The sequence below is a fragment of the Pteropus medius genome, unplaced genomic scaffold (assembly GCF_902729225.1).
Source record: "Pteropus medius unplaced genomic scaffold, Ma_sr-lr_union100, whole genome shotgun sequence".
Lineage (NCBI taxonomy): Eukaryota > Metazoa > Chordata > Mammalia > Chiroptera > Pteropodidae > Pteropus > Pteropus medius.
The window spans coordinates 454223-480351 of record NW_024348533.1 but is presented as its reverse complement, the minus strand read 5'-3'; the positions used below and the strand labels follow the sequence as shown (position 1 = coordinate 480351).

At 47.6% G+C, this 26129-nt stretch overlaps 1 protein-coding gene and 1 pseudogene across 2 annotated transcripts; both read left to right on the top strand.

Annotated features, from left to right (window-relative positions):
* The first annotated feature begins 4300 nt into the window (after window positions 1-4300).
* Window positions 4301-26105, top strand: SLC22A5 (solute carrier family 22 member 5). Of its 2 annotated transcripts, none has more exons than XM_039879956.1 (10): window positions 4301-4959; window positions 11280-11383; window positions 15475-15536; window positions 16543-16714; window positions 17926-18052; window positions 19736-19836; window positions 21410-21624; window positions 23041-23223; window positions 24220-24355; window positions 24703-26105. In XM_039879956.1, exons 1-10 carry the CDS (start codon window positions 4567-4569, stop codon window positions 24788-24790), a joined length of 1581 nt encoding a protein of 526 aa, XP_039735890.1. In that variant the 5' UTR covers window positions 4301-4566; the 3' UTR covers window positions 24791-26105. The 2 variants fall into 2 exon arrangements, with proteins under 2 accessions (XP_039735890.1, XP_039735889.1); XM_039879955.1 differs by having other exon boundaries at window positions 4519-4959; window positions 15362-15516.
* LOC120616740 (uncharacterized) lies at window positions 11882-12000 on the top strand (annotated as a pseudogene).
* Window positions 26106-26129: the final 24 nt, after the last annotated feature.

The following is a 26129-nucleotide window of genomic DNA, read 5'->3' as shown; positions in this document are numbered from 1 at the left end:
GGACTCTTTGTGCTTCCTGAACTTGTATGTCTAATTCCTTTGCCAGGTCAGGGAAGTTTTCTGTCATTATTTCTTCAAATAGATTCTCAATCCCTTGCTCTCTTTCTTCCTCTTCAGGTACTCCTATGATCCGAAAGTTGTTACGCTTCATGTTGTCCCAGAGGTCTCTTAAACTATACTCAGTTTAAAATTCTTTTTTGTTTTTGTTGTTCTGATTGAGTGTATTCTGCTACCTTGTCTTCTAATTCACGGATTCGATCTTCTGCTCTGTCCAATCTATGTTGAATCCTTCTAGTGTATTCTTCATTTCAGTTATTGTATTCCTCATTTCTGTCTGGTTCTTTTTTACAGTTTCTATGTCCTTTTTTATGCTTACTATCTCTCTGTTGAGGTTCTCATTGTGCTCATCTATTCTCCCCATATGTTCATTGAGCATCCTTACAACCATTACTTTGAACTCTGTCTCTGGTAGGTTGCTTGCCTCCATTTCATTTAGCTTATTTTCTATACTTTTCTCCTGTTGTTTCATTTGTGGCATGTTTCTTTGTTTTCTCATTTTATTAGCCTCTCAGTGTTTGTTTCTATGTGTCAGGAATATTTGTTTCATCTCTCAGCCTTGGCCAGATGGCCTAATGTGGAAGGTGTCCTATGTGGCCCAGTGGCACACTCTCCTTGATCCCTTATGCCGGGGGCTCTGGACATGATCTTTGTGTGGGTTGTGTGTGATCTTCTGTTGTTACCAAGACCTTATTGTTGTTAGTAGATCAGTGGATGCGATTAATGCTCAGGCTGACTAATTGTGGGAATTGGCTGCCCTCACAGGGTAAGAGTTGCTGTGTGGGGGCTGACCCCACTGAGTGGGATTTGCCTTAGCAGGCTTGTGTACTTGTTGCAACCGCCCTTTGTGTGTATCACTAATGGGACTAGTTGCTCCATTGTAGACTGGTGCCAGCCTCCAGATGCATGGTTTTGTGGCCCCTTGGGAGAGTCTCCTCCATAGGCCAAGGTCAGCCGCTGCTTTTGATTGCTTAGGGATACCTGGTAGGAACTACAAAGCAATCTGCAGATGGTTGTTGCCTATGCTGGATCAGCTTCGATGTGGCTCCTTTATATTATCAGACGTAGGTGTTACTATCAGTTGGATTTCAGGTGATTCTCCATGTTGATTATTTTATATTTTGGTTGTAATTTCAATGCAGACTGAAGAGTTGAGTGGTCTTAAGTTTTCTGGTGAATCAAATATCTTTAATCCTCACAAATCCTGGCTTCTGAGGTGAGGGTGGCCCCACTGGAGAAACCCTGTGAAGAAAACTATGCAACTCGGCTCCCTGCTCAGCCCCAAATTTTAGCAATTTAAAACAACAGACCTGTATTATCTCTCACAATTTCTGAGGATCAGGAACATGGGAGCCACTTAGCTGGGTGGTTCTGGCTCAGAGTCTCTCCTGAGGTTGCAGTTAAGCTGTTGGCTGGGGCTGCACTCATCTAAAGACTCAGCTGATGCTGAAGTGGCCACTGACAAGCTCTCTCACTTGACAGTCCTCATTGGCTGTTGGCAGGATTCTTCATTTCTTGCCATCGCCTGGCCCTCTTAAAGGACTGCTTACAACATGGCAGCTTGCTTCTCACAAAGAAAGAGAAAGAAAAAGAGAGAAGAGCGGGGAGGAGAGAGCAAGAAAGAAAGAATTCAAGATGGAAATCTTTTAAAATGTAATCACTGAAGTGATGAAACATTGCTTCTGCTATTGGTCACATAAACCACATGGTACAAAGTGGGAGAGACCTACACAGGGTATAACTACCAGGAGGCCGGGATCACTGTGTGCTATCTTGGAGAACTATTACCACATATACTAGAGTTTTAATCCATTTAATCGAGGGTTCTAACCCTGAATCTTTAACCTGCCATGTAAATTAGTTTTATTTTCTCTTATTTATAAAATAAGAACATCCTAATTCAAAATCTTGAGGGTTAAAAGGCCTCTGGATTTTCTCAGATTCAAAGTTCAATCTCTCTTTTAGAAGATTTAAACAATAATAACATTCAGATATGTAGTAATCATTGCCCCACCAAGAACTGGAAGACGCCTTCCCAAGTTGTTCTTTGTTTTTTTGTACGTGGACAAGCCATCTATGACAAATGGTTTGTTTTTTTCTTAAGATCTGCATCTTTTTTAGTATCCCACTGAATTGTTTTCAAACCGTTTCAGGAGTGTTTTCTGATATTTCTCAAAATAAGATTTTTTTTTTTTTTACCTTGTTTGGTCTTGTTAAAGGAACTCAAAAAGGGTCTGGAGGCTTTGGCTAGAAATAAACTATAAAGATTAAATCAAAGTTCTTAGAGTTTTCAAATCGGAAAAATCTAGGAATGTCCTGAAAAAGAAAGAAAAGTTAAGAGTTCTTATAATAAAAGTCCATTCTTGAGAGTTATGGGGTTGGTCTAGGATTAGTCCGGGGCAGTTATCAGTCAGATGTCAGGGGATCAGGATAGTGGATGTCAAGTGAACTGGTTCCATGAGTCCTCCAGGGCATAATCAGAGGGTTATCTGGAGGTGTGGTATACATCTAGATGTACATCCAGGCATTGATGCAGGACTGGAGAGTCCAAAGAGTTTAAGTTCCCAGGCTCGTTAGAATTGTTTCCTTGGGGCTCAGCCTACTCAATGTTACACAGCATAGCTACATAGCATGACTACAGTGATTCCATTTTATTTCTTCGCTCTGTTCCTCAGTCTGGACGCAGGTCTGCAGTCTTTTCGTTTATTTTGAAATATTAAAACAATTTTGAGAGGCGATACAAGAAACAAGTTTATCTTCAAGAAACTTGGTTTTCCTTTTCAGTTAGTTCCAGAAAAGGATTGTTACTTGAGATAAGATGTTAGAAAGAATTAAGTACATTTCAGAAGGCATAGCAAACCATCTTCAGGAAGCAGGAATATTGTGTAAATGAAATGACCAATACCTGTGTTAACATTTTTATCCTAATTTTCTAAAAATCTATTATGCTTTACAGAAATGTTCATATTTCCTTGTGTAAAGCATGCTGGCAAGGTTAGCTTCCCATTCTCTTTATTTTCAATTTAGAATGTAATCACTATTGAAGTGTTTATCCAACAGATTACATTTAAAAGTGTGCGTTTAGTTCTCTGTCACTAAGCCACTATTATTGTGAAAAGGAACATGCTACAACGTTAAATTTAATAGCCTTAGAACAGTAGTGTGCAATAAGATAGCCACCAGCTACACCTGGCTACTAAGCACTTAAAGTGTGACTAATTCAAACTGAAATGTGCTATAAAGTAGGCACTGGTTTCTTAAAATTTAGTATTAAAAAAAAGAGGTAAGATCGATGATTTTTAAACGTAGAAATGTAAAATGTTTCAATAATTTCTATATTGATTACATGATGAAATGATGTTTCGGATATATTGAATTAAATATATTATCAAAATTAATTTCACCCATTTTTTTACTTTTTTAATATGTAAGGTTGCCAGAAAAAATAGAGGACTCCCAGTTCCAGTTGAATTAAAAATTATTTATTTATCTGAAATTCAAATTTTAACTGGGTGTCCTGTATTTTTGTCATCTAAATCTGGTGACTTTATTACTATGGCTACTAGAAAGTTTTAAATTACAAAGGTAGCTACGTCGTTGAACATTGAGGCTTTAGAACGGTGAGGCTTCAGTCGACTCCTGAGTTAACTTCTGCGCAGAAATAACTAATCTGGGGAGAATATTTAATCCTAAACTGGGATCGTCAATAATCTTGAGGTTAAATTTTCACATTTGTTTGAATACGTTAAAGGATAACAGGAAGGCTTCTTACAGAACAAAATACGGAAAGGCCATTTGGATTAGAATTAAAAGTCTTGGTTTCCTGCCTGTCCACTGGGGTAGCAAACGTTTCCGGTTTCAAAATAATCCCTGTTACTCGTTAATACGGACGGGCGATGTCGAGGGCAGCTAACTAGCAGTGAGACCCTGGGCCAGTCACAGTCCCCCTGCAGGCCTCGGCAAAACGTTGTAGGTGAGGGCGGTATTTTTAATACTGTACTTGAGCCTCGCGTGCCGATCGCTAACGAGTCACCTGCACGCGCACACACACACACACACACACACCCACACTCCCGTCCCCCTCGGCTTCGCGCTGTGACAGCTCAGATGCCGAGGCCACGAGTCGCGCTGCCTCCAAAAGCCGAGCCTGGGATCCTCCGGCTGTAACCCAGCGTCAGAGCCCCAGGTGCGCGCGGTGGCCGGGCCCGCCCACTCGCATCACGTGGGGCCCCAGCTCCGCCCCGTCGGCGCCACACAGCGGGCGGCGGGGAGGGTCTTGCGGCCCAAGCCCACAACCCTTTTCGGCCTCGCGCCCTATGTAAAGCTGGTGGCTGCAGCGGCAGGAGCTAGCGAGCCTGCTCGGTCGCCGGATAGGCCCCGCTCCGACCCTCGTCCTGTCGCGCGGTGGGGGACCGGCGCGCACGCGCACACTCCTGCGCGCCCCGCCCCCGCGCGCGCGCTGCCGCGTCCCTCGACCCCCGGCCGCGCGCCTCCGGGAACTGAGGGAGCATGCGAGACTACGACGAGGTGACCGCCTTCCTGGGCGAGTGGGGGCCCTTCCAGCGCCTCATCTTCTTCCTGCTCAGCGCCAGTATCATCCCCAATGGCTTCAATGGTATGTCAGTGGTGTTCATTGCTGGGACCCCAGAGCACCACTGCCGGGTCCCGGACACCGCGAACCTGAGCAGCGCGTGGCGCAACCACAGTATCCCGCTGCGGCTGCAGGACGGCCGCGAGGTGCCGCACAGCTGCCGGCGCTACCGGCTCGAGGCGATCGCCAACTTCTCGGCGCTCGGGCTGGAGCCGGGGCGCGACGTGGACCTGGAGCAGCTGGAGCAGGAGAGCTGTCTGGATGGCTGGGAGTTCAGCCAGGACGTCTACCTGTCCACCATCGTGACCGAGGTGGGTACCAGCCCCGAGCCCCGGCCAGGGACCGGGGTGTCGGGAGGACCTTCGCAATCTTTTAGCTCGAGCATTCCACCCTCCTACTACTACTCCCCGAAAGATGCGCGCTGATGCTGTCACTCCCTTTCCCTCAACACACTACACTCTGGTGATGGGCATTTATCCTTTAGCCAGATGGCTCGGGAACGTTTTGCACAGTGACTTCCAGTCAGAGCATGCCCTCTCACAGCATGGATGTCAGGCTGGCCACCTATCCTGATAGCCATCTTGGGGAGAGAGCCAAGAAGGCCCTAGCAGCCCATTTAGATACTGTAAGGCCCTGAGTGGTCAAAAACTTTAGTTGGGGTGAGAGTGTTGAATTGCAGAAGCCAGAACTTGGGCCAAGGGACTGTCACCGTTTTTCTTCTAGCCACTTGGCATGTGTTCAGAGAAAAAGGAAATACTCCTTTTCCTTCCTGAACTTTTAAAATTAAGAGAATCATGTGTATAAAACTGTTTCTTGCCCCTTTTTCCAGTTATTCCTTCCCAACCCACCCTCACCTCAAAATGACAGTCTGATCACACACTAAAGAATTGTTTACCTTTTGCTCATGGTTAGTTACCAGCCTTTTAGGCTCCTCCATGCACCTGAAGATTCATTCAGGGCGACTTGTTGACCTGTAATATTATAGCTAAAGCATAAAACCTTAGTTCATAAGAAGTGGGGGAAAACTTTTCTCGTTCTCCAACCCCCTTGGATTTTTGTTTTGGGTGGCTTTGTCCCCTAGCGACCCCACAGTCATTAGAGCTGGATGTATGACATGTTACTGGATGTGCTTTGCATCTTACTCAGACACTGACACTAACTCACTGGAGTCTCAGTGGAACTGAGTGAGCAGGACAGTGAAAGAGCCCTCTTTGATAGGCACCAGGGTGCCCAATTTCACCAAGTGTCAAGATCAGAGATTTGCAGATTAGGGAAGGCTTTCTGGAAGAGGAGGAGGAGGAGGCCTCTCGGTGAGTCTGGGGTATTCAGCTCAGCAGATCCAAAGTCTAAAAGAGTAAAAAACAACCTAGCAGGAGGGCAGAGTTCACAGGGAGGAGAAGGGGAGCCCCCACTGGGATCTCTCAGCTAGTGACATCATTCTAGTGTCTTGAAGTGTTGACAAAAGAAGCATTGAATGGAGATCTGACTGTACATTGTAGCCTAAGAGTCCAGAGAATCAAAATTTCCAGTCATCACAAATCCTTGATCCTGGCCTCACAAGCAATGTCACCTTCCTGGAAGTCAGTGAGAGTTGTAAAAGCAGAGACTGTCCCTCCAGTTGCAGGCAGGGACTACAGAGGGAAGCCATACTGCATGACACAGGAGTTCCTTACAACTTCTGCTTCTGGCTATTCATGGAAGTGGGAGGCAGCAAAGTCAGAAGAAGCTCATGGTATCTCTGGATTTTAACATGACCCCTAGGGTCCCTCAGTGGCTTACTCTAGTCATCTGCTCTTATTTTGCTGCCCTCATCCTGCCTTCGGCTGAGAGCAGTGGTGGCACTGATGAGCTCACAAAGGCTGACTGCGCCGGAAGGGTCCTTAAGCTGTATTGCTGTCAATGTCAGCCTTTCCTTTTTTACATTTAGCCTATTTATTTCACTGTCTTTCGTAAAAGCTGTGTGCCCTTTCACCTACTAACAGGTTGTCAGATCTTTGCTGGGACTACAGGTTAATACCTTTCTTAGACTTAGGGGATGCTGGAATGCCTGACTTGACATTCATGGTTGTTTGTTCCTCTCAGGTGAACCATCACTGTTGGAAGTTGTTGCATTAACATTCTGATGATTCTGTTTTTCTGAGGCCCATTTGTTTTCAACCCAGACCTGGCCTGCTAACCACTGCAGCTAGTCCCACACCTGCTGAATGTCCCCAGGCCTGCCCTCTGCCCCACATCATACGTGGAAGTGTTTATAAGTATACTGGTATGGAGTTCCTGGTTGTGTTTTTCAACAGATGAAAACCTCAGGTCGTCTTTGTCTTTGTTAAAGTTGAAATGTGTACACGTACTACTGAAGTTTGCTGTAGATTTAAATCGTTGCATCATCTCCCACAGGTCCTGACCTGATGCTGGATTTAGAGAGGAGTACTCAGGAAATTTTTTGTTGAATGGATTAATGAATCATTTAAGAACTCTTCTCTAAAGTTTGAGAACTGAAGAAAAAAGGACAGTTTAATTCATAGAAGGGAAACTTGGGGGTGGTTGAAAACATTGGCTGAAATATTTTAAAGGAAATGTAATCCCCCACCCCCTCGGACTGGGGCTTGCTCATGTGTGGATCTCCGACAAAGTGTTGGGATTAGCAGAAAGGTGACACTACTTATGAGGTGAAAGAGGTTGTTCTCCTATGTTTCAGGACTAGTTTTGTGCTCCATGTGCTCCTAAGATGGCCTTTTCTCTGGTCCCCCAGTCATCCCTGGAGTTGGGAAATCAGCCATCTCACCTTGTGGTGTCAATCCAGAGTGCTTCTTGGCCCAGAACTGCCCCCTCCTTTGGGAACCTGGGTGATTTCTTAGGCTGCCTGGACCACTTGCTTTTTGGTGTCTCTATAGCCAAGCCTGCAGCCAGAAAGTTTCCTTTAGAAACTTCCAGCTCTTCTGGCACCCATGAGTTGAGGTCTCTTTAGTTAAGACCTGGCCATCCTCTGTGTCCCCTTGCCCCCTGCTCATCTCTGCTTTCCCAGAAGCCCCCTGCTTTAGACCTTGGCAGCACTCTGACTTACTCTCAGTTGTCCTAGAAAGCCTTTTTCTCTGGACTAGTTTTTTTGTTAGCCTTATCTCATGCATAGATAGTCTTGGAAGATAGGAGAGCCTCCATTGTTATCTATAAGCCCACATCACCTGAAGGAAAGGCCAGCTAGAGAGGTGGGCAGGGCTGAGTCTGGGGTCCAGACTGGACCCTAGTACTGGAGCTTTTACGTCACTGCTATGCCTTTGCTGACTTCTCTAACTCAAGGGAAGCACAGACCTTTATCCCTGCCTTTGCAGCTCAGGACAAGCCAGAGAAGCCACTTGCAGGGCCCCTGAAGCCTCCTGTGCAGGCACAATCATAGCAGACCTATCTGCCCATGAGTGGTCAGGTTGAGCCCTTCTCTAGGTGGCTGAGAACCCACACCCTGGGTCAAAGTTCTAACAGTTGACACAAGGAAGAGACTGAAGAAGCAAATAAAATCTGTTCGAAGTTCAGGGTTCATCTGGGCTTGGGGCAACGAACCCCAAATACCAAGCCCAAAAGGATACTGTGGTGGTGAAGGTTCACAGCCCTTTTATCCATCTTTTCACTTGCTCACTACCTATGTACCAAACAGCTACTGAGCCTTTCCTCTGCAGGGCACTGCCAGGCATTGTAGAGGATATTGTAGCAGATACGTCTCCTTGCCCTGACAGCACTGGGGCAAGGATCCACCATTAATTTCAGCAGGAGGCAGGATGAAATGTGGGTCATAATACATGGCATTCAGTAACAGATGGTGTTTACCAGTGTGCTTGACCATGGAAGCAGTCAGGCGAGGTACATCTCAAGGAGGAGTTTCTGCCCTATGGCCATAGACCCTATTTCTTTTCCCTTCCAGCTGACTTATGGGTAAGAACATTCAGTTCCAGAAAACTACGTCATCTCTCTACTTCCCATGACTGAGAAGCAGCACCAATTACGGACTGCATGCAAAAGACACACTTCTCTCTCTTAAAAATTTTGACATCTCAAAAATTTTGACAACTCTGTTGAGGTTTCAGTGACATAAAATAAACTGCATATAATGGAAGTGTGCAATTTGAAAAGCTTTCATGGGTATATATGTCCACAAGACCATCACCACTAGAGAAGCACATTTCTTACCAGGAAAGATGGCCAGTCTAGGCCCCTTGCCAGAGTTGCTCACAGCTCACCCAGCTGAGGGGTCATGATGCTAGACTCATGACCTGAATCTTAACCCCCACATTTAGTTTTAATATTGATACCTGTTATTATCAGCCAGTACAGACCATCCCACACACCAAGTGGAGGCATCGATGAGCTGGTCTGTAGCTGCTTTAGTCACGGCTGGGGAGCCAGGAGCTCATTGTTGGAACACTAGATTCCTTTGTAAACACAAGCCCGGAGTATATAGCCTGGACTCTAAGAGCTTTTCATCCCACTCCTCCTAAGAAGGATTCAGGCCAAGTCCTGGAGCCCACCGTAGTCCATCTGGTGGCTGATGGGGAAGTGGATAGTTTGGCTAGGTGGGACCTAGTCTATGCCTGCTCTTGTGTTCGTTTTTTGAGACCAACGAGAAGTATTAGCTCATGTTTGCTTTTGGGGGCCCAAAGCCAGGCCCTGAGAATTGTAAAGAATTTTCAGTGGTTGATAGAGAGCCCAGTTACTCCAGGGACTTACACACTTGCCTAAAGTAAGGACAAGTTGGAGCAAGTGGCAGAGGTGAGACTGCGGGAGCTGGAGACATGGTCCAGGAACCTATTCCAAGATGCGCACTGTAGTCACCTTGTCTCCTGCAGATCATAGCCTGACCTGGTTTCAGGGAGCACTTGGCCTTGGCAGCCCACATTTCTCTAGAAGCCTATATTGGGAGACTTGACTTAGGGTTGGGGGGCCTATCACCCCAGAACTCCCTGCAAAAGCTCCTGTAGATTTCTAGTCTAGCTCAGCTGTCTCAATCCCCAACCTTAGAGAGAGCTACTGACTATTCATTTTTTTATCTCTTGGCTACAAAAGTCATGCTTGCTAGCTGAGAATAGATCCCATCATGTTCAAAAGCGACAATAACTGTGAGCTGGCCTCTGAAGCTGTGCCTAACATACTGCCTGATACTCAGGCCAGCATCCATCACCTGATCCCCCAGCTCTGACTCCCCTGCCACTCCCATCCTCACTTTAACAGCTATGTCTGGACGGGGGCTGCCCTAGGAGTGCCCGCCATTCTAAGAGAAATGGTGTCTAGGTACTGGAACCACTGAGGCTGTGGAGGCGGGAAGGCTGCCGTGGCTGGATCTTTCAGGCCTTGGTGCTCTGAAATTCCGGCCTCCTGCTAGTCTGGACTTCCTCTAGATGAAGGAGTTGGAGACTCCAGACTCTTCCCTAGGGTGGGGACTGCCACTCCATGCTCAGCCCAAGGGCTGCCCTCTGACCCCTGTGAGGTGTCCAGAAGCAATGCACACACAAGCAGGGCAGAGAAACAGACTTATTTTTCCCTCTGTCACTAGCCTGGAAGAGATGCTTTGTTCTTGGAAGCCACACATTCCCCCTCCTCCCCTGCCTCTGTGTGTTACTGGGGAGCCCACAGACTCCCTGGAGGGCAGGCCAGCAGCCTGGCGCCAGGCAAGCGAAGGTCTGAATTTTCTGGAGGGCGGCGTTCTTGCTTACTGCAGAGCGCCATCTTCCTGCTCTGGGAAACATTTTTCTGGGAACCAACAAGCTTCCTGTTTTGGCTTTTCTTCCTGCTTTTGGCTCCTTGTTAGTCTGGGGCAACCTCGCATCTGAGTGTTCAGCTGCTTCCCCGTGCCCGCAGACCTTTTCATGGTGACTAGGCATGGGGTGCTGGGAAACTCGAGCAGTGTAACCTATTCCCTACCCCAACTCCCATTTTACAGATGAGGAAATTAAGGCACAATGTAGAAGGAGAGGGGGTGGTGGTTCTTATTTGAGGTTGGATAACCAGTTAACCATAGAATAGAAACTGAGCCCCAGTTTCTTGACTCCCAGCTCGGAGCTCTTGGCTGTAATTGGGCCTCGTGTTTATAGTGCAGCATCAGGGAGCCCAGCTCTAAATGACACCGAAAGGACCCAGAGGTGGGGGCCTGAGCAGAGCTGAAAGAGCAAATCTAGATGGTGCATCCCAGGCCCTCCGGCCTGGTTCCTAGCTGGATGCCTTAACCCTTAGAGCCCCAGAACCCTGCTCCAGAGCCTCTCCTGTGCCATTCCTGCCAGTGGCCCTGCCGCATCTGCAGCCTTGGGCTTTGCCCAGATTTTTCAAAGTGACCATGAGAGGCCTCGCCTTCTGAGTTGGAACATGGGCAGAAGACTTGCTCCCTGCCTCTCTCCTCCTCAAATTGGAAGCAAAATAATGGGGCCAAAAGCTATGAAAAACCAGCTGGGGAGGGAGCTCACTGATCCTGCGAGGGGAACCTGCTCTCTGCCTGGCTACCCAGAGGAGCCATCGTCAGCTCAAGTGAGCTACCACACCCACGCGTCATGAAAACAGAGCATGCAGGGATGCAGGATGTTCCGATTGCATTTTCCAAGAAGTCTTAAGTTTAAAATGTTTTTTAAAATAATACATCCCTTTGCTCCTCTTACAGTGGGACCTGGTGTGTGCGGATGACTGGAAGGCCCCGCTCACGATCTCCTTGTTTTTTGTTGGTGTGCTGCTGGGCTCCTTCATTTCGGGGCAGCTCTCAGACAGGTAAGGTGGGTGTCTGTCTCCTGCAACTGCAGGGGACACCAGCACCAAGCAAGGAGCATGTGCGTGCCTAGCCCTTGACTTCAAAGGATAGTGTTCTTTCAGCCCAGAGGCCAGAGCAGAAGAGCAGGCGGCTTAGCAGATGACTATTGGGAGTTTGGGCTTTCATCACAGAGCTGTGGGGCGCTATTAAGAGTTTTTAAAGCAGAAGTGTGACAAAATCAGATTTGCATTTGTTAAAAGATTATTTGATAACTTCATGGAGAAAGGATTGAAAGGAAACTAGGTTTGTGGAGAGACCAATTAAGAAGCCATCACAATAATTTATGCAGGATGTAAGTGATGGTGGCTGGGACGAGCCTGGCTGGTAGAGTGGAGAGGAGTGGTAGGAGCTAAAACCAACAAGACTTGGCTATGGATTGGACAGGGGAAGTGAGATAGGAACATTTCTGACCTGCACAGCCAGGTAGACAACACCCTTCTCTAAACAAAGAACTCTGGGTCTACAGCCATGCCACCCTGAGCAAGCCCAATCCCACCTGATCTCAGAAGCTAAGGAGGGTCGGGCCTGGTTAATACTTGGATGGGAGACCACATAGGAAGACCAGGTGCTGTAGGCATAAAAAAATAAATAAAAAATAAGGAATTGTAAGCTGACAAGATCCTTGCAACCTGTGAGGTCAACCAAGTGTTGCCTCACATAAATAAATAAATAAATTATCAGTCAATCAATCAGTCAATCAATAAGACAACTCTGGAAGAGGACTGTGTTTGTAGGAGAAGCTGGTGAGTTCAGTTTGAACATCCTGAACCTGGGGTGCCTCAGACTTCTAAGTGGAGGAATTGAATATGCAGTTGGATGTATGGATGTAGTGCTCCATGACAGATTTGGGCTGGAGAAACACATTTGGGAATCGTCAGCTCATAGACACTCATCACAGTCCCAAACATGGTGAGATGGCCCGGGAAGAGTATAGAGTGAGGCGGGGAGTGCCCAGGACTGAGCTTAGAGGCCCTCCAAGTGCCATGGTGAGAGATCCCCTCAGAGTTGAGTGGCAGCTGAGACTCAGAGGAATTACTTTGATGTAAAGAACAAGGAGGAGGTACCCCAAGTTCAGAGTTGAAACTCAGGGTCAGCTGTGTCATAGGTGAGGTAGGTCTTCGTGGGCTAGCCTTAGTTACTGTGTTAACAGCATGATTACCTGAGGAAAGAGTTTAAGTTCCAAAAGATCTGCTCCCAGGGAAACAGAAACAAATTAATGAGTACATTAAGGACCATCGTAGTCCTCAGAATGGCTAGTGCAGCATTTTTCAAAACTTTAAAAAATTTTTGTTAGCAGGCTTTTTCTTTTAAGTAAGATCATTTGAGTCCAATAAATCAAGGGTCCCCAGCCCCTGGGCCATGGACCGTTACCAGACTGTGGCTTGTTGAGGACCGGGCCGCACAGCAGGAAGTGAGCAGCAAGCCAGCAAATGAATGAAGCTTCATGTGTATTTGCAGCCACTCCCCAGCGCTAGCATCACTGCCTCAGCTCCATCTCAGATCATCAAGCATTAAGTTCTCATAGGAGCACCGGTCCCTGGTGCCACAAAGATCGAGGACTGCTGCAGTAAATTAAATAGCTAAAAGTGTGACTGTTCTGGCTGTAGTCCCTGCCTGCAGCTCCCAATGCCACCCCTCAAGCTTGTCTGCACTCCCATGGGAGGCCCAGGGCTCTGTGGGGCAGACAGGCTCTCATCTCATTACGTCTAAGTAATCAGGTTCAAAAACCTACCTAAGCTAAACGCTACCTAAGAGCAATGGATTCATGCCCTCAATTTGTCTAGGGTACCAACAGTAACTTTTTATATAGGACAAAGGTTTAACCTTTCTAGGATATGAATAAAGCTGAAATTCAAGCGCAATAAAATAATCTTGGATTGTCAAAGCCTTTTATCTGACATTGTTGAGTTACCTTTATGTGCATGAATTACGAGAGAGGCACAACCCTGGGAAGAAGTAGACTGATATTTTCCGGTTTTGTGGGCACGTGTGTGTTTTACATTTTGTTGACAGACTTTAAAAGTGAGTGTTGCTGGGCCTAACCCCAGATTGCCAAGGAATGGTACTATGTAAGAGTTCCCCGGGTCTTTCTCTTTCCCACCACCTCAGGGAGTCCTTGGGCAGGGAAAGTGGGGGTAGAGGTTACAGCCGTCTGCCTGCAGTGAGGGGCCACCCTTGGATGGCATGTAGGCTGCTCTGTAACAAGAAAGTGCAGGGGCAGGCGGAGGCTCCTTCTAGACCAGTTTCTCAGCCTTGGCACTATCGACATTTTGAGCCAGAAGATTCTTTGTTTTTTTGCGGAGGGGCTATCCTGGGCATTTTAGGGTGTCTAGAACATCTCTGGCCTCTGCCTACTAGATGCCAGTAGCACCAAAAAAGAAAAAGAAAAGGAAAACAAACAAACAAACATGTTGCAGTGTGTAGAAGCACTAAACTCTAGCATGGCTGCAAGGCCTGTGTAGTGTGGCTCCTGCCCAGCTCTGCAGCCTTCTAGTGACCAACTGATGCCAGCCATGCTCATCATACCCCTCCAGCCACAGTCATGTGTGCTCCTCTCAGTCTGACACTTTCCCCACCCTGCCCTCTCACCTTCCGCGACCGCATAGGCTAACTCGGGACCCTGGTTTATATTGCCCTGCTGCCTCGTGCCCTGCCGTCACGATACCTCTCAGAAGTTGTTCTCATGTGATTCATGTCGGTCTCCCCACTATACTGTGCATGTCATTGAAAGCTTGGTCCCTATCCCTACACCCCCTTGTCAACAACTGCTTTTCTTTTGGGCCTCATCTCTGCGCTGTCTTTAAAACCAAACTGACCAAAACCCCAGCATTTTAAATAATTTTTAAATGAACACAAATACAGAAAACTACATAGAACAAATGTGTGGCTTGATGAATTATTCCAGGGAAATAACTTCATAACTACCAAATCAAGAAATAGAGCTTTGCTAGCCACCAAGAAGCCCTGTGTTTGTGTCTTTCCCCCATAAGTAACCTGACGTTTATAATAATCACTTCTTTGTGGGTTTTTGTAGTTTTATCATCCAAATATGCATCCTTAAACACAAAAATTGGTATGTTTTAGTCTACTATAATCTAGGGACTCTCCCTCCATCCCTTTCTTTGCCTTACAGTTGATTTCTTGAAATATCTTGGGCTCTTCCACCTGTAGAATTTCCCAGACTGGGTTTGGCTAATCACGTATTCATGGTGCAGTTCAGCATGTTCCTCTTTTCTCTGCATTTCTCGCAATTGACAGCTGGATCTAGAGGTTTGATCAGATTCAGGTTCAGTCCCTTTTAAGACTATAAGAGTCATGCAATGTTCAGTTGTCTCTTTTTATTATGTTAGTAGTCATTGAGATATAATGCCCATATCTGTTCATTCATTGGGGGTTGTACAATGGTGATATTCTAATTTGATCACTTCTTTTTCATTTAATAGTTGGCATACTTTTATAAAATGATACTTCCTCTCATCTATGATGGGTTACTGTTCACACAGATTACATGGGAAGGTCAGGACAACTATTCCTTTCACTTTATTTACCAGTTTTCATTTATAATGAATTGTTTCTTCATCACCCTCCAAAGTACACCAGTTCTTTTTTAAAAAAAATACATTATGAATGTATGGATTTACACATAATAAATGTGTTGCGGTCCATTGCAAGTGTCATCATAACTGTGGCACTGCCTTATGGGCAACCCTGGTGCCCAGGCTGCACATTGATCCTGAGGAGTGTGTGTGAGTGTGCATGTTGCGGGGGAGGGGGGTGACAGCATAGGAGCTGAGAGACTGGGACTGTCCCTGCACCAGGTGTCCTGCCCGCTCTGTCCATGACCCCTCCCTAAATGGCTCTGGGGAAAGCCCCTCTTGGTGGAGCCCATTCTTGCAGCCTTCTCCCAGCTGCTTCTGTCACTCCCTTTTCCTTCCCAGGTTTGGTCGGAAGAACGTGCTGTTCGTGACCATGGGCATGCAGACAGGCTTCAGCTTCCTGCAGGTCTTCTCCAAGAACTTCGAGATGTTTACCGTGCTGTTTGTCCTTGTAGGCATGGGTCAGATCTCCAACTACGTGGCAGCATTTGTCCTGGGTATGGCCATCAAGTTGGAGTTGAGTACTTGATCCTGTGTTTCACCATCATCTAACTACCCGCCTTCAAGGAGAAGTGGTCTGTAGTAAAACCAGCAAGGGCTTCTTGGAGAACCCAGTTTGTAGGCAGGGTAACTGAGTCCACCAGGTGCCCAGCCTTGGGTCCCCAACAGTACAGTAGCCTGATTGCTGCATCAAAGTTCTCTTCTGGCCTCTGAGATGTGGCACCTTGGTCTCATTAGTACTTTATGGCCGTTTACTAGAACTCACCCAAGATCATTCCTCAAAAAAAGGCCTGCCACTGCCCAGGGCCAAGATAGCTAAGGGAAGAGAGAGATGTGATATGAGTAACAGGGCCGAGATTGGCAGGCTTGCCAAGGAAGAAAATCGCCTTTTCTGCAAAACACTGTGGCCAGTGAAGTCGACACTGGCAGGAACAAAGTGATAGGAATGGGCTTTGGTCACATGACCTTTGGAGTTTTCACTCAGATCACACTGCAAGGCTTCAGCCCATTCTCACTGAAAAGTTGCCAATTTCACTGTTTAGAGGACTCTAGCTTATTGGGTTTTGGCTTCCTTTGGCTGTATTACTGAAAGGATTATTTCTCTCTTCACTTTTAACAGGATATTTTTTCCTTAGAGGATAACAGCTAGCATGTGCAGCCTCAGTAATGATTTCCCCTTTAATCAGTTCTTCCTCACATGAGGATTAAATTTTGAGGCCTAACATGGCATCTTTAGCACATGGCTTCGGGAAGTGATGAAATTTTTATGAGAGGACTGTCACTGAGGGGCCTGAGAGGCCACAATGAGGCACTCCCAGCAGATGGTCAGACTAACCTGAAGGGAGGGCTTCCCCGCTTTGTGATGCTGCCCTCAAATCAGAATCCCGTCCCTTCCCAGGGCTTGGAAAGTTAAGGATTCTGGCTGCTCTCTTGTCTTTATGTTGAAAATTACACAAGAGAAGATTAAGAAGGAAATAACCTAAATTAAAATGTTAACATGACTCCTCCCTTGTTTTGAACAGGAACAGAAATTCTTGGCAAGTCAGTTCGTATTATATTCTCCACGTTAGGAGTGTGCATATTTTATGCATTCGGCTACATGCTGCTGCCACTGTTTGCTTACTTCATCAGAGACTGGCGGATGCTGCTGTTGGCGCTGACGGTGCCGGGGGTGCTGTGTGTGGTGCTCTGGTGGTGAGTGTGTGGCCCTGTGACCAGAGGTGGCCACCAGCAGGATGTCTTCTGTCTGGCTTTCACTAGGGGGCAGCAGCAACCCACAAACCCGTTTGGGCTCCCAGAGACAGGAAGTATACATTATTTATAAGTTGTTTCAGAACGTTTTCTCCACACAGTAAAAAGCCAAAAACAAAAGAGTCCTAAGACATCAACAGACTTGTTCTCAGTCCCGTGCTTGGTCAGTTGGAGTTCAGGGAGAGAAGAAGCAGTAACTGCAAGATGATAGGGTCCTCCATGGCCTCGAGGAAGTTATCAGACCACAGGACAAGACAGCTTAGGCCCTGTTTCTGGCTGCATGTTGCCGAGGATTCATGCCACAGGCACTGGGAGTGGAGGGAGCGCAGTGGAAGCGAGAGTCCTCAGGGTGTCTACACGGAGGAAGCCAGGCTCCATCTCAGCCTCCAAGACAGAGGAGTTGGACAGGCAGAGAGGAGGCCATTCCATACCAAAAGAGGGAAGACAGCAGAGGGGCAGAGGTGGGAATCACCCCTTGCAGGTGGGGATGTTGAGAACACTGCCCCCACGTGTAGCTGAGAACATTCCAGAGCATAATGGGGGAAGATACTGAGCACAGGGTGCGTCCTGGTCATGACCAAGGGTAGGTGCTCCTGGTGAGGTAGAAAATAAGATTTATAAAGTCTCAAAGCACCTAGGTGCCTTGATAAGCCAGGTAGAAAGTCTGACAAGTCAATAAGATGAATCAGTGGGGGATGAGGCAAAAGCAGAGGCTAAGAGGCCAGTGCAGAAGCTTCTGTGGATGCCAGAGACAAGCACGGGATTATAGCCAACCTAGGGTCTGGGCTGGGCTGGGCCCAAGCAGAAGCCTGGCTTCAGGAGCCCATTTTCGCCAGTCTCCTTAGTGTCCAGCAGGTGGCACTACGGAATGCAGGTCCAGGATGCTGTGGGACAGCTGAAATGGAGGTGGCCAGCCAGTGCAGGAATCCCAGTGTGCAGGGCCCCCCCACGTTTTGTGCACTCTCGTGTACTCAGAGGCTCACTCTTCAGGTGATTACTAATTGTGGTATTGACCATCTCTTTGCTTCTGGCTTGGAAACCAAACATTCTCCAAACCCAGCTCTGGTTCCGAAACCCCATTTCCCACCTCCACTTATGCTGCACCTGGTCTATCAGGCAGGAGAGCCTCAGCTAGAGTGCCCCTTATCCTGCAGGTTCATCCCTGAGTCCCCCCGATGGCTCATCTCTCAGGGACGATTTGAAGAGGCAGAGGCGATCATCCACAGGGCTGCCAAAATCAACAGAATTGTTGCACCCTCCAACATCTTTGAACCAAGTGAGGTAGGCACGGCATGGGAGCTGGTGGGAGGGTCTCGGTGGCCATGATTTGAGGGCAGCATCACAAAGGGGGGAAGCCCTCCCTTCACACAGGAGCCCCGCCGTCTCCCTGAGCTTGCCCTAGCCGCCCCCAGGGCAAGCCCTGTTAAAATTCTGAAGCTGCTCAGAAGGTGCCAACTGCCTCAATGTCTTCACTCTTCCCGTGGATTTTAGGTTTTCATACTATATGTACTTCTTTTCTAGGCCATCATGTGGTCTGACCATTACTTTTAATAATAGACACTCTTGCGAGTACTAGGCCTTTCACAGAGTTGGCGTTTTGGGGAATCATTGTTCCTTACACCTTAGATAGTTTCTCATCCTAAAAAAATAATGTAGTACATAAACTATGAAGCAAAAATAGATTTGGAGTTAGAAATGTTCAGTCTCCTTCCACCCATCAGTGGTTGGTTGTTGTGTGATCCTGCAGTCAGGTCCCTTTTGATACCCACCCTTTGCTCTACTCCGCCCCTCCCTGCAGACCCTACTCTCAGAGCATGAGTAATTTCCTGGCTCTGCCCGATTCCTGGGTCTCTCTTCCCCGTCCTGTTCTCTCTCCTTCCACCCTCTCTGCAGCAGGTGGTTGTCTTCATGACAATAAGAAGAAGTTAGACATTGTAATTGCTGGCCGATAGGGTTCTGGAACATGCATCTGATCTGATGGGAAGGCAGGGAGCTGGCTTTGAGAACAGCTACCAGTCCTGTTGAAATGTGCGTGGAAGGCGTGTCAGAGACATTCGGAACTCAAGATGCAGACTTGAGGCTTGGGAAAAAGACCAGATACTGTAGTCAGCAGAGAAGCCACAGGCCACGGCTAGCCCTGCCAGCAACCAGTCTCAGCACGGATTGGGAAGGGCTCTGATGCACAAAGGGCAGGGCAGGCCTAGATGACAGAGAGGGCTTTTAGGCGAGGTAGCTCGGATGGCTTTTCAGTGAGGGGTCATAAGCCTCACTGGCATCCTTGAGGAAATGAGGCTATTTCAAGGGATCTTTAAAGTCAAAATCTGACCTTTTGTTGAACTGCTAACTCGGGAAAAACAAGCTCCAAAGCTGGGTTTGCTTAAGAAAGCAACATCAGTGTGTTTAGACGTGTGGTTTATTAATGTCCTTGGCTGTGCCGAATTTCATAGGAAGTTACTCTGGGTGAAGCTGAGGTCAATTTTCCTGTTTTTCTATTTAGCATTTTTTTGGTTTTGGAAATAGACCAGTAACTAACTACATGGTATGAAGACTTGAAGCATTAACTCTTTTAAAATATCACATCAGTAAACTCTATAGCCAGTTTGTCTCTGACCCAGAGGGCAGGGATCCAGCCTTGGGAAGGAATGCTCAGAAGGCTTCCTGGAATGGAGGCCAGGGGTGGTGCTGTCAGCCTGGGCCTCCACCTTGGCTGCATCCCCTGAGGGACTGGTCACCTACTTTTCTTCTTCATTCTTATTCACTAATTTGTTACTAACAAGGTCTGAGGAAGCCTTCTGCTTCCCCAGGATATAATCACTATTCTTACTCTTCTTCTCAAGAAGGAAACAAAACACTCCCCAACTCAGGGATGCAGAAGGCTAAGATGCCAGGGTTTCCAGTGTGATTGGTTCTCTGGGTCTCCAGCCTTCTCTCCCTCCTATACCCTTGTCATTGTCATTTCTACAGCTACAAGACCTAAGTTCCAAGAAGCAGCAGCCCCACAGCATTCTGGATCTGATCCGAACCCGGAATATCCGAACAGTCACCATCATGTCCATAATCCTGTGGTACGTAAGTGAGACCTACCTGAGGCTTCCAGACAAAGCCTCTGGCAGTAGCTATTGTGCATCTCATTGGCAGACATGTCTCAGACCAAAATTAAAAGCCTGTGTCATCAGAAAGTGAAAGAGATGTCCCTTGCGATCAAAGAAATGAGTATGTCACATTTCTTAACTTGAAGGACTCTCAGAGAAGGACAATGAAAACTGTTGTGTGGAGTTTTTTGGGGAAATATGGGCTCTTTGGGGATCTTTCCAGGTCCTGAGGCAAATTTTTGCTTACCCTGGGTCCTAGTTGTTCATGTCCTCTGTGCCTCAGATAGCGACTAAGGAAGTCAGGTGAGGCCTTCACAAAGTCTCTAGTGAAAACACCTTGTTCTTTCAGTTACAGAGGCTGCTAAGTACTTTCTGGAAAGATGGAAGCAGGATCCCTCCCTTTGGGTTGTTTGGAGACCATCCTGGAGGCAAGGCCACAGCCTAGATGTCCTTATCAGTTGCCTTCTAATGAAGGATTTCGCCAAGTCTGTCAGGAAGGGCTTTGAGTTTCCAGAGAGAGGGGACACAGCCCAGTGCCTGAGAAGCGTTGGCTTCGTGGCCCTTGGGATCGTAGGCCACTACCTGACCCTGCTGGGCAAGGAAGTTGGACTTCATCCCAGAGTCCCTATTACTAGAGTTGAGCAACCTTGGGCAGCCAGCCATTTTGCTCTCTGGGGATTACGATGAGTCACCCATTTCCAAGGAATAGCCCAGCATCCCTCAGGGTTGTGTGCCATCCAAGTGCTGGCCTCAGACAGGGCTCTCATTCAGTCTGCTGCACGGACATGCCGCCTCCAATGAGTCACCATTCCGTGGTTCACACGGGCCCTCCCCCGCCGTGGACGTCCCAGGGGCTCCTGCATGTGCCCTTTTCCCTGGTTGTACCAGCTGTGGTTTCAGCCTGCAGATGAGTCCAGTCTAACCCACAAAGGTCCAGTTTACCAGAGAGAATGCCTCCTGGAGACAGGGACCAGGCCAGGGTCACCAATGCAGGTGGAAGATGCATGGGTATGGTAGCATTGGGGTCCGCTGCCTCCACCAGCCTCTTCTTGGCTGGTCTCCATGGAACACCTGCTGGGGCTCTGCAAACGTTTGACCTGATGATCGTTCCTTATTTTATCTCATTTCTCTGATCCTATCCCATTCCGCTTGATACCTGCCTGCTGGCTCATTCTCTGGCTCCTTCTGAAGTTGCTGGGTTTGGGGAGATCTAGAGAGTAGGGAAATAGGCTTTGTGAGAGCTTCAGCTTAGGATTTTTAAAGCCAAAAGGCAGGTTCGAGTTGATTTTTTTTTTCAGCAAAGTAAACCTATCTGAATTATATAAACCTTATTGCTGTTTGGGATGCTCTAAAAGTGTTCTAGTTTGAAATTTACTCTGGGCCGGGGGAAGTCATCTTTTGTTCTAAGCAGTAGAGTCAAGGTTAAATCTGCTGCCTGCTGTAAGGAGAGTTTTGAATTTCCTGCATTAATTGTATATGCAAAGCTGTCCCATTGGGAGGTGCCTGCACAGACGCTGCCCCATCAGCTCTCTGCACTCTGTTTCAGGATGACCATATCAGTGGGCTACTTTGGGCTCTCCCTTGACACACCTAACTTACATGGCGACATCTACGTGAACTGCTTACTTTCAGCAGTGGTTGAGGTCCCGGCGTACACGTTGGCCTGGCTGCTGCTGCGGTACCTGCCCCGGCGCTATTCCATGGCCACCGCCCTCTTCCTGGGCGGCGGCGTTCTCCTCTTTGTGCAGCTGGTACCCTCAGGTAGGGACCACGTGTGTCTGCTGTCTGAGCCTCCTCTGTGTCACTCAGTCTCTACCAGACTGTCTCTCCAATTAATAAAGAGAATAAAATCATGCCATCACAGCTCACCTGCATATTCACATTCTCAGCCAAAAAGTCAAAAGTATCTCCTGGGACCAGACATCACGGCCTGGGCGTGGAGGGAGTAGGCAAAGCAACCAGGTGGGGCTGGTGGTTAATTTTACTTTCTATCCAAGTTAGTTTGTGCACATCTGTTTTTCTCTGCAGAGTAAGGAGGAAAGAGAGCCAACAAGTAGCCGGGGAGTACCTGCTCTGGGCTGGGCACGGTGATAGGGGCCAGCAATATAGAAGTCAGCAAGTTGGGTGGGGCCCAGGGCCCTCCTGCCACTCACACTCTACTTGAGAAGTTGGGCAGCAAAAGTAAATAAAGGCTTAAGATAGTGCAGACTGTGTTACCTTTTATAATAACAATAAAGGGCTGTGGAGGGCTAGTTTATGCAGAAAACAGATGCACTGTTAGAGGGAGCCATGAGAAGAAGCACAACATTTCAGGAGCACAACATTTCAGGCCGAAGAGGTAGCAAAGACAGAGACCCTGAGAAGGGAGCCAGCCTGGCATGTTTGAGGGGCCAGGTTACAGAGTAGGTCTCATAGGCCATTAGCAGGATTTTATTCTTAAAACCGTTTTGCTATCCCACAGGTGGGGGACAGCCCTTTAGTACAATTCATGGAACAGTTCAGGGACTTACCGTGGCCCGTAGAGTTAGTGCACTGGTGGATTTGGGAACCCCTGGTTATGGGTCGCGGCCCCCTGCAGCAGGCAGCCCCACTGCAGCGTGGCAGGGAGCCCAGGCATGTGTGCGGGGCTCGCACCGGAGCTCAGGGCAGCCCACGGGCTACCCACAGCATCTCCTTATTGGCACAGTGAGCAGGGTGGATCAGAGGATTGCTTCTGAGGCTCTGCAGGTGTGTGAATTGCTGAGGTCTGAGTAGCACGAAAGCATGAAATGAGTTAGAATTGACCTCCCCGTTCATCCATCCCCAAATCATTAATCATTTCCACTGTGCCTGCAGCATGAGGTTCTGAGTGCCAGCTGACCCCTTGACAGACATGTCTTTTAATGACTTCTGGCCTGGAAAGGAGATTTGTTTGGGCTATTGGGGGCTCACTCTGGTGGCCTTTAGGCTGAGAAGAGCATATCTTCACATAGCTGCAGGTCCCTGCCTCTCAGTAAGCAACTTGGAGGGACATCTTGGCTATAGGCCCTTATCCAACAATAGGAGGTTATGGAAACTATTCCTCCCAACGGGAGAGACAGTTTGTTTCAGGTAAACACACACACACACATGGAACTTTCAATAACAATGTACCTTGGGTCGGTGCCTTCTCTTACTTTCTTCCCTTTGCCTCTCCAGACTTGTATTATTTGGCCACAGCCCTGGTGATGGTGGGCAAGTTTGGAGTGACTGCGGCCTTTTCCATGGTCTACGTGTACACAGCCGAGCTGTACCCCACAGTGGTCAGAAACATGGGCGTAGGGGTCAGCTCCACGGCCTCCCGGCTGGGCAGCATCCTATCTCCCTACTTCATTTACCTTGGTAAGTCCCGTGGGCCGAGCATGCAAGAGCAGTGGAGTGGAAGCACCAATGGGATGGGCATTAATGTGAGCCAGAGATGGCTTGGTAACAGGAAAACAAGCACACATACAAATGGAATCTATCTAGTACTGGATCGGTGCCTGGAGTTGGTTCTCATCCAGGTGCGCTGGGTCGGGGGAGGCACTCGCTCGTAAATGGAAAACAACCTATAGATTAGATAGAAATCAATGAAAAAAGTAGAGAGTTTTATTCCTGTTTCAGCCATCCCAGGCCTTCCATAAGAGAATACAGTTCCCCTGTCCTAAGAGACTATAGAGTGGCTCAGGAAGTCAGTGTATTTAACTGGAGAAATCTCTTCCTGGAATCAGAATTTAAAAGGAACATGAGCGGGGAAAGATGTCCATTCGAGAGGAACTAAGAATTTTTGTAACTTGAAGCATGTGACACAGTGTTTTATCTTGTGTGACGACCCATCTTGTGCCATTTTCTGTAGCAGGGCACCAGTTTCCTCTTCCTCCGAATCATTTTCTCATAACAACTGCTGTACCCCTGCACATCCCTTGTTGACACATCTTTGGAGAAGGGTGGCATGCACCTTGAGAGTGCCCAGAATGCTTTGTGAACGTGCTGCATAGACAAGCAGAAACACCTTGTTTGGCCTGTAGGCAAATCGAATGGGTTGTGACACATCTGGGGAGGTGGAGGAGCTATTCCTGTCCCTGGACGAGCACCTCGAGCCCCTTGGAAACCCAGCACTGGAAAGTAGGGACAGCGATCATCGTGGCTCCCCCCTGCAGCGGGAGGTGCTACCAGACCTCGGTGCCAACTCTGGCTTCTGAGACCTGTCTAGGTGCCAAACTCCAACCTGGCAGCTCAGACTGTGGGACGTGCTGAGGCTGAGAAGGCAAGTGATCCCCTTTAGAGAGTCCTGAGAGCACAGAGGGAGACCACGGCTAACCGCACCCCTGCCTTGGGGCTCTGTCTGCTCTACCCTAGGTGCCTACGACCGCTTCTTGCCCTACATTCTGATGGGCAGCCTGACCATCCTGACAGCCATCCTCACCTTGTTCCTCCCAGAGAGCTTTGGCACCCCTCTCCCAGACACCATTGACCAGATGCTGCGGGTCAAAGGGTAAGGAGGCCTCCTCCTTTACAATGTCGAAGCACTGGGTCTGGGCCTGGCAGAGTTTCCCACAAACTCTCACAAATGCCACGGACTGGTTTAGCCATTAGAGGGTCAGAAATGGCAAGGAGGTTTCATTTTATCCTCTCTGGTGTGATCCGGACCACCATGTCACCACATACATCTCCACAGCAGTACTGGCTCTGGCATAGTGCAGAGGCCTTTCAGAATGTGCTGTATGACATTCCCTTTAGTGTGATATGCTCAGTTCTGGGTTTGGTTCACTGATTGGTTCTGAGACTGGTAGACATTTTTGCAGCATTTCTCACTAACATTTGCTTTGCTTGTTCTAATAGAATAAAATACAGGCAAACGCCAAGCCACACAAGGATGTTAAAAGACGGTGAAGAAAACCCCACAGTCCTTAAAAGCACAGCCTTCTAACAACCTCCAGTGAGTGAGAAAGTGAAGAGGAAAGACCACTGGAAATGGCTCATGCAGACAGTGAGTCCTTCAGTGGCAAAGGTCTTTGCTGTTCATTCTGTAGACCCTGTGTCTGACTTGCTCACAGATGGGCCCCTGGACTCAGAGGCTGCATGTGGTTCTAGGGCACCACCTTTCCTCCAAGGACACCGTGGCTACTGACAGACAACCTTAGAGAAGTCCTAACTAATACAGTAAAGGACTGGGCACTTTGTAAGAAGTTGAATGTTCACGAGAACCAGTGGGATTTGGAAGAATACGAGAGGCATCTGCTAAATATACATTTTAATTTCAGACATCCCTGAAAGGGCCCCTGATAAAACCAGAGGTCTGATCCCATCCCCAGATCTTTTCCCCCTGAGACTCCAATGGTACACATAGAGGAAAAGAAATCATGTCACAGAGAGTTTGATTTCTCACACTTTTTTAGTTACAAAGGTTATTAGCTGGGATTGTTGCTTTCCCAGAGCAGGAGAGCCCAGGTGTGGGGACACCCGAAGGTAATGAACATGGAGGGGACAGAGCAGGTACAGAGCACAAGCAAGTGCATTGACCTGTGGGCTCTTAGACCACTTGGTGTGACTACTGAGTAGACTCGTTTACATCTGATCAAAGCACTGGGCTTATCCAGGCCCATAACAAACACTTCATTGAACTACTATTCTTGTTTCCATGCCATGTCAATCAAACCTAGCTATCATGGTTTCAATGTATGGTTTGAAGGAAATGTGTCAGTGAGAAAGAGAGACAAGCAAACTTGTCTCTTCTGTCAAAACTATAATGTGGATTTTGTGTTTTGTTCGTTGCTTGTTTTCTGTCTCTTTCTCCTTAAGTTATTTGCCCTTCACAATAGACTTAGGAAAGGCTGGTTCCTTAGTTCCTCGTTTGTGTCTTTTTTTTTCCAACCCAGAAGCACTCTGGCACTGGTCTGCAGTTGCTGCTTATGCAAGGACTTACCAGCCTCAGCCACTAGCACTTCTCTGAGTGCCAAAACTGACATAACTGTATCTGTTCCTTTTGTGGTACCTAATCATGGAAAAAAATTACAAAGAAGAAAGTTAAGTCATGTTCAGTCTTTCAGAGTTGCTCACTTCAGACATGTGACATAGAGATATTTTGTGTTCAGTGTAATTGTCTTCTCTTTTCAGATTGTTACCATGGTACTCCTAAAGCATATGCTTCACCTGGTTAAAAAAACCATTATTTTTCAGAAAGCTACTAATGTGCCTTGGGAAATTAACATGTTTTACTAAATAAAATGATTTTTTAAATAATAGCAACTGCCCATGACCTTTACTTC